Source organism: Labrus bergylta, chromosome 15 (assembly GCF_963930695.1).
Source record: "Labrus bergylta chromosome 15, fLabBer1.1, whole genome shotgun sequence".
Classification (NCBI taxonomy): domain Eukaryota; kingdom Metazoa; phylum Chordata; class Actinopteri; order Labriformes; family Labridae; genus Labrus; species Labrus bergylta.
The window spans coordinates 2,769,019-2,777,740 of record NC_089209.1 but is presented as its reverse complement, the minus strand read 5'-3'; the positions used below and the strand labels follow the sequence as shown (position 1 = coordinate 2,777,740).

General features: G+C 43.4%; 1 protein-coding gene across 1 annotated transcript; it reads left to right on the top strand.

The window, feature by feature from the left end:
• The first annotated feature begins 5,923 nt into the window (after window positions 1-5,923).
• On the top strand, window positions 5,924-8,301 carry nkx2.2b (NK2 homeobox 2b). Its single transcript, XM_065963811.1, has 2 exons — window positions 5,924-6,410; window positions 7,143-8,301. The coding sequence occupies exons 1-2, from the start codon at window positions 6,182-6,184 to the stop codon at window positions 7,688-7,690; spliced, it is 777 nt and encodes a 258-aa protein (XP_065819883.1). The 5' UTR covers window positions 5,924-6,181; the 3' UTR covers window positions 7,691-8,301.
• Window positions 8,302-8,722: the final 421 nt, after the last annotated feature.

The window sequence follows — 8,722 nt, the reverse complement described above, 5'->3', positions numbered from 1 at the left end:
GCTCTATGAGGGGGCAAAAGCTTCACCCTCAGTTTACATTTCTGCACCCTCACCCTCTTTCACCCTGCCCTTAAATGCCAGCTGCACCCTAACGTGTTGTTTTGTTCTAGAACCAGGTCTGCCTGTCTGCCTGTCTGCCTGTCTGCCTGTCTGTCTGTCTGCCTGTCTGCCTGTCTGCCTGTCTGCCTGTCTGCCTGCCTGCCTGTCTGCCTGCCTGTCTGCCTGCCTGTCTGTCTGCCTGCCTGACTGTCTGTCTGCCTGTCTGCCTGTCTGTCTGCCTGCCTGCCTGTCTGTCTGCCTGCCTGTCTGTCTGCCTGTCTGTCTGCCTGTCTGCCTGCCTGTCTGTCTGCCTGTCTGTCTGTCTGTCTGCCTGTCTGACTGTCTGTCTGTCTGCCTGTCTGACTGTCTGTCTGTCTGCCTGCCTGTCTGTCTGCCTGTCTGTCTGCCTGCCTGTCTGCCTGTCTGTCTGCCTGACTGTCTGTCTGTCTGCCTGTCTGCTTGTCTGCCTGTCTGTCTGTCTGCCTGTCTGTCTGCCTGTCTGACTGACTGTCTGTCTGCCTGCCTGTCTGCCTGTCTGTCTGTCTGCCTGCCTGCCTGTCTGCCTGTCTGTCTGCCTGACTGTCTGTCTGTCTGCCTGACTGTCTGTCTGTTTGCCTGCCTGTCTGCCTGTCTGTCTGTCTGTCTGTCTGCCTGTCTGCCTGTCTGCCTGTCTGCCTGTCTGCCTGCCTGTCTGTCTGTCTGTCTGCCTGCCTGTCTGCCTGTCTGCCTGTCTGCCTGTCTGTCTGTCTGTCTGCCTGCCTGCATGGACGTCATGTTTGGAGGAAGGAACGATTTTAAAGCAACAGCGCCTCCTTTTGGACAACCTCCTGAATCACAGTTTTACCTTTAATGAATCACAGCTGAGCATTTAGAAACGTTTGAATGTGGGGGACCAGACCATCTTCATGATCTTCACTCACACGTCATCTGGTATTAAAGTGCGGAATCTCGGTTACATCCTGCTGATGACGTCACTCAGCCTTCATCCATTAACTTACTTCATTGCATTTTACTTTTTAAATAGGAAAACAAAAATATATAACTTCTCTGATTTCTGGTCGTATTTTATTTCTGCCTCTGCTCTTCTAAATTAGCTTAATGAGGGGGGTACCCTCGTGGTTAGTACACACACCCCATGTACAGAGCCCACGGTCTCCCTTCCTCTCTCCTCTGCCTCTGACTCTATCCACTCTCCTATCTCTTAAATATATGCACATAAAATGTCTAAATAAATTATCTTCACGTAATAATAATAATAACTTTGTAGGCTACATTTTGCTTTGGAAAACAATAAATCAGAACTGCAGTCCCTCAGTGTGCCAGCAGGGGGCAGCCGGAGCTCAGGATTAAACTGAGTCTCTGTTAAACTGTCAGTTTGTCACTTAGATGTTATTAAAAGTTTACACTCGGGAGGTTTGGGGGCGTTTTCAAACAGGAAACACCTTCAGATCAGATGTTTTTATAGACTTTAAAATCACTTGAACATCAACAGTTTTAAATTTAAGATCTGTGAAAATGAAAAAATACAATGACGAGGTCACAACTGAATATGGTTTATGTTCTAATTAGATCTTTTTTAATCCTCACATATCATTCAGCCCTGATTTACAGGTTCATATTTTACATTTTTACACCCATGTTTTTTTTCGACTGTCTTTTGACCACCTATGTATTTATTTCCTCTGTTTTAAATCAATTCCTACCTGTAACAAAATGTTACATCTCCTTTTTATGTTTTAAGTAATACCGTAACACTTCTAATAGAAGCCCATCCCAATTTAAGGCCCGGTCCCTTTGAGTAGCAGCAGGTTTTAATTAGAGGCCTGTTGAAAAATAAGTTTGCTCTCTGAAAAAGTAAGATAGTGATTTGTTTAATTAATATCCTCATTTTGTACAGTTAAATATTCTCTCTCTCTCTCACTCTCTCTAACTCTCTCTTTTTCTCTCTCTTTCTCTCTCTCTCTCTGTTTTCTCTCTCTCTCTCTCTCTCTCTCTCTCTCACTGTTTAACTGTATAAACAATGTTCTTCCTTTACCTGCTTACTTAAATTGTGATGCTTAATCTGAACCTTTATTAAGTTTTATTACAGGAATTAAGAAGAAATAAACTCCGGGTGTGCGTGTATGTGTGTGTGTGTGTGTGTGTGTGTGTGTGGTCATGAATATAGAGGACAGTCTATTGAAGGCAGCAGTTTGAATACCATGACAACTCCCAGCAGCCTCACATGTATTCCCAGCAGCACAGCAGTGTGTGTGTGTGTGTGTGTGTGTGTGTGTGTGTGTGTGTGTGTGTGTGTGTGGTGTGTGTGTGTGTGTGTGTGTGTGTGTGTGTGTGTGTGTGTGTGTGTGTGTGTGTGTGTGTGTGTGTGTGTGTGTGTGTGTGTGTGTGTGTGTGTGTGTGTGTGTGTGTGTGTGTGTTTGAGGCCATTATAAAGTGTTCAGGGGGAATAAATGGGATAAATGTGGAGGCTGTGCGGTCTTTGTGGCCACCAGCTCGTCGTGTGTTTGTTTGCAGAGCTCGACCACCCAGCAGGACCCAACACACATACACACACATACACACACACACACATACACACATACACACACACACACACACAGACAAAATCACTAGGAGCTCAACTCATTGTCACACACGTCACACACACAAAGTGGAAACAGAAAAGTAAAGCAAACACGAGAAACTGCGGCAACAAAAACGTCTCACAGAAATAAAGAACATCTTTTAATCTCATCTTTAACGTCCAAGCTTTTTGATTTCTACGTCTGAGTCATGACGAACACTCCCTGGTAACAAACGTTTTTTATATACAGCCTCAGAGTGCCTCAGACTTTCTGTTCCTTATACACTGAACTTAGTTTGTAATCAGGACAGTCATTTATTTATCAGCCATTTGACCTCTGACCCCATTTCCATGAAGAGCACCTGATTCCTCACATTTTTTATGACCCAGTGCAGAGACTCACTTCAACTTTCTTTCTCTTTATCTTAATTTGATAGAAAGCTCTGTCTCTAAAGGGACAGTCCTACAGAAGGCCTCTTGTGGTTTGGAGGCTCAGGATGCAGATCAGTGCACGAGCGTCCACAGTGGATGGATAACAGACTTAATATGATGTTTTTATGTTTGGCTTCATCCAGTGGTGTGGTGCTGCCTCATGAAGGGGGTATACTCTTAATTTGTGTGTCCCGTCCCTCAGAGGATAAACAGCTTCAGTGACATGAGACTCCTCTTGCATTGGCTATTTAGTGAGTGTGCGTGCTAGCCAATTAGAGACAGAGTAGGGAGGGTCACCCCTTCACCATCCTAGGAATTGCATCATCCTACTGAAAATGGTCAATCACTTATCGGTGTTAATCAGAGGAGATTTAGAAGTAGGATGGAACACTACAGTGAGTTCATCTGATCCGATGTGCATCCGGGTCACCACCAAGTCATCAGACAGACAGTGAAATATGACGCAGACATTCTCAGGATGTGGACCTGAAACATGTCCAAAGATCATCAACGACTCATATTTACACACGAGGAGGACGCACAATGACGCTTTACTGTTTCTGAAGTGTTCAGCAGGTCACAGAGGCAAAAGAATGCTTTTAGTCCACTCTGAGAAAACCCTGCACACCCACCTTGGACGGGATTCAACAGAACACGTTTAGTCCCGGGCTGAGCAGCACCCCCTTGGTGCAGGGACTGAACGCTACCGGAAGTCCTTTCTCTTCGATGCCGTCAGACTGTTTAATGAGGTGTGTGTGTGTGTGTGTGTGTGTGTGTGTGTGTGTGTGTGTGTGTGACACTTGACCATTTAGTCTTTCTTTGTATTTTATATCTTAATATATTTACATTTGTTTTTTTTTAGTTATCTGAAACATGACCGACATTCTGCACTCTGTCTTTAATTTATAATTCCTGTTTTTAAAATCCTGATGTTTGTATATTTTGTGTCTCGTGTTTAGGAGCCTGAATGTTCTTTATCCTGTGTTTTTATTTTGATTGCAGCTGCTGTATCTGTGTGATTCCCTGCAAAGGATTAGACAAGGTAACTTTATTTTTTTTATAAAACAATTCAGCAACAAGGTGATTCAAAGTGCTTCACACAGGACAGGAGGGAAATACTTAATAATCTCTCAATCTGTCTGCTTCACATTATCAGAGGAGTCGTTACTGACAGATTAAAACATGAGTCCTCTCTCTCCATGAAAGAAGAAGAAGAAGAAGCATGGATATTTATCCAAAAACATCTGGACAGATCCTGTTTTAGTTTATTGGTTTATTTGGATCCACCACCTTTATAGGGTCTGTTCTTCCTGGTGGTCCGCTCATGCACACATGAAATTAAAATCCATACAAATGACATTATTAAAAATCCAAAGCAGAACAGAAAGAGACAAAAAATAGAAAAAAAACAACAACAGAATCACAGGAAAAGCTGTTGTAATGATCATATTTTGATATTTGTCTCTGTGACATGACATATTTATATTGGTGAGCTGTCCTGAAATGAAAAGGTGCAAAAATAAATAGTTGAAATTATTGGAAGGCAAATACATGAGCTGTGTGTGTGTGTGTGTGTGTGTGTGTGTGTGTGTGTGTGTGTGTGTGTGTGTGTGTGTGTGTGTGTGTGTGTGTGTGTGTGTGTAAACACTTCCACTCGTGTTAATCCTCACTACAAACAGCGACACTCACTCAAACACTTCTCTGTGTTTGCTGTGAAATCTTCTTAAATGTAGAGATTGTAAACAGTGTGTCAACAGTTACTTTATTCATTTATTAATAATCCATTATTCAATCTTAGTTAAAAAAAAAATGTTTTTAAACGGCTGTCTGGAATAAAATATTCTTATACATGTGAATTTTTGGAGATTTTAAACCCATCAGGGCTTCTTTACAAAAAAGCTGATTATACAGTTTATGTCAACAAATTACATTTCCATCTGAACCTCATCCCGTCAGGATCTTTTTTTATTTATGTTTTAAAGGAAGAAAACGTAGCAAAGTAGTATCCCTCAGATCAGCAGGTATACGGGTCATCGTCTGCTGAATTTACCTGAAGTCCAAACTGAATCAGGTGAAGGTGCGTTCATGGACCTGCTGACCTCTGAGGTCTTAAGTCCTATGAAGAGCGGTCTTAAAACATCGCTTTTCTCTCGTGCATTTGGCTGCAAGGTAATCTGTGTGTGTGTGTGTGTGTGTGTGTGTGTGTGTGTGTGATGATGTACAGTGGAGATTCTAAAGTCTGTTGGGCCCCCCTCCTGCTGGTCTGGGGCCCCAAGCAGTTTCCTGTCCTGTTTCTGGTCCTGTTTCTGGTCCTGTGCGCTCCAGTAAAGGAACAGGTGTGATGTGAAGGTGCAGGCTCCTTTTATTAACGTGTTTAGTCTTAAAAATGTGCTTTTCATAGTTTGTTTTGATGTGTTCATGTTTGTTTTCTGTAAAGCACATTCAGTTTACATTTGTATGAAATGACGTCATTATATCGCAACAAAATATTCATTTATTTAGCCTAATTAATTAGAGAAATAGTGGAATTTAACTGAACTCATGTTGGGTAAACTTGTCAATTTATTCTGCCACATTTTAATCTGCAGATAAATATGTTTATATGTTGAGCAATGATTTGTCTCTATAGAAACGGTATTTGTAGTTTTTCTCGGTTTAGTTTTGGACACATTTGGGTTGATGTTCCAACAGGGCGCGGATCAGTGACTCTAATAAATGTAAATGAGTCTCTTGTGTGTCTCTAATCCTCCATCGTTAAACATCTCCTCCTCCCCTGCACCTCCATCAACTCCCCTCAGCGCGCTGCTCCGGGGATTCTTCACACCCTCAACCACTTGACCCCACCGGGACCCCGCCCCCGTCCTTTTTAACGACACACACACACACACACACACACACACACACACACACACACACACACACACACACACACACACACTCTCTCTCTCTCTCTCTCTCTTCATGTCCTCCCTCATGTATTTTTCATGCTGTTAAATCCTCCCCGGTCGGACCCGTGCAGCTCCGGGCTTCATGGACTCAAACTCTCCGCTGTGAGCTCCTCTCTGCCGGGCTGCAGCGGCTCGAAGCACCGCGGAACTTTTTCAGTATTCTTCTGCGTCTCCGTTTTGTCCCCTCAAAACCGGCGTCATGTCTTTTGGCACCAGCAACAAAACGGGCTTTTCCGTGCGGGACATCCTGGATCTCCCTAACCCCGCAGGGAGATGCGGCGCCGGCTCCGGCACCGAGGAGACGGAGGAGGAGGACACCGAGGAGGCCTCCGCGGAGGTCTCAGGCTCTGAAAACGCGCCCGTGTTCGGATTTAACGGAGGAAGCTACGGCAGGTGGAGCCGCGGATCCGGTAACCTGCACTTCTCATGTGAGGAAACACACTTTTTAAAATGTAGAAATAAATAAATAAATAAATATATGTGGCCCATTTATATGATTTAATTTAAATTTAAATATTTGAGCACACTGTTCTTCTTTCTGACTTTGGAATCTGTGTAAATCTATGTTTTATTTTTTTTTATTTAGCCTACTCCAGATTAAACCGTAAACTATCAACCGGCTCAGAAATATTTTTCTGCATTTAATATTCATCACATGTAGGCTATAATTAAATATATATTGTAAGATCTATATTTTTTTGTTAAAATAGTCTGATACATCTGCAGCCTAAATTTTGTCTCATCCTTTTTTCTAATATATATATATATTAAATCTTTTGTCAGATTTATTAAAACCTGTAATCCATTTATCAATTATTAAATAACTGCCTCGTTAAGGATGTTAATTGTTTAATTCACTTGCTTATAAAAAGTGTCATATGATTATGCAGCTCGTTGTTTATTTAGCTACAGACGCATGTTGAGCTTCAATTTGTAGTTTTTTTTAATTTGTAGTTTTTTAGGGGGGTTCTTATAGGTTTGTTTCCAGTGAAAATGTTACTAAGATGGGGTAATTGTCCTAAGCATCATTTTTTTTCGTTGTTGTTATGTTATAGAAATCAGATTGGGTGGACGTTTCATTGAGTTTTAATCTCTTCTTTCATTTAAAACAATCAGGTTTCTGTGAATAATAACATCACCATCTCTTCTTTTTTTTGTAGTACACAGTCTTACCTTAAACTCCCGTCCGGAGCCCAAATCTCCGGAGCTCTCCACGGATGAGTCCCCGGACGCGGACCGGGACGCCGCTGGGGCCGCCGCGCAGAAGACGCGCGGCAGGAAGCGACGCGTCCTCTTCTCCAAAGAGCAGACCTTCGAGCTGGAGCGTCGCTTCCGGCAGCAGCGTTACCTGTCCGCCCCGGAGAGGGAGCACCTGGCCGGGCTCATCCGTCTCACCCCGAACCAGGTGAAGATCTGGTTCCAGAACCACCGCTACAAGATGAAGCGGGCCCGCGTGGAGCACAGCCTGGAGGCGCTGCAGCTGCTGCCGGCCCGCCGCGTCGCCATCCCGGTGCTGATGCGGGACGGGAAGCCCTGCGACCGGATCACGGCGCAGGACCTGGAGGTGACGCTGAGGTCCGGGCTCAGCCTGCCTCTGTGCGCCTACTCCCCGCTGCTGCACCCCGCATACGGCCCGGAACATCCCGGCCTGCCGCAGCAGCACCCAGGGGTGCAGCAGCTGGCGCACATGTACCACTGGAGCTGGTGAAATCCGGGACTTAAACGCCTAATGAACTCCACGGCTGAAAAATCTGACGTTTTAACCTCGTGTGTTCTGTTTTCTTCTTCTAAGAATTTGTTTTAATGCAGTTTGGTTTGATTTTCAAAGTAAAAGCACGTTTTAAAAATGAAGACTCACTTCCAGCTGAGTTAGGATTTAAATTTACAGCTTGTCTTAAAAATAAAAATAATAATAATAATTTTTGGCGTTGAAACAACCCACCCATCCTCCCCAGCTCGGATTAATGTTTATATTTGTGTTTAACCTCAACACAAACAACAAAAGAGGTTTTTTTTACTTTCACGCGCCCAAAACTAAACTTCTTGTTGTGACTATGTGGATGAAAAAGACTGAAAAGGCAGCACAAAGAACCAAACGTTCACTTCTTTTCTTTTTTTAGGGGGGGGGAACTTAATGACTTTTGTTGTTATAGTTGTTGTTTTCGTTGTGTTTTCTGCAGAAGTGTCACTTTTATCGCGAGATTACGTTTTTCTGCGTGTTTTCTATAAATCTATTTATAACTGATGTTGACGGTGAGTTTGTTTTGTAATGAGCTGAGTATTTATGATGGTGAATAAAAAGCTGGAGAGAGGAGTGACTGGTTTTATTTCAGACATGAACAGGAGTTATTTAACTCTATAATATTTATTATAACTATAATTAAGATTTACTTTAGGGGAAATTTAAATTTACACTCTACACTTTACACAGGCTGAAACACAAACACATGCACAAACAGGATCCTAATGGAGAGATGTCAGAGGGAGGGGGGGGGGGGGGGCTGCACAGTGAGCGCTCCTGGACTGGTGGGAGTGGTGGTGGGTGGGTTCGATGCCTTGCTCAAGGGCCCCTCGGCGGTGGCTGCAGGAGCTGGGGATCAAACCCTCGACCTTCCAGTTGAGAGACGAGCGACTCTACAGAAGTCTGAATTGGATGTCGCCTCATTTAAAGGGTGAACAAGCTAAACAATAATAAATAGAAGTAGAAGAAGAAGTCATGATGTGGGCTTTGATTGTAAAA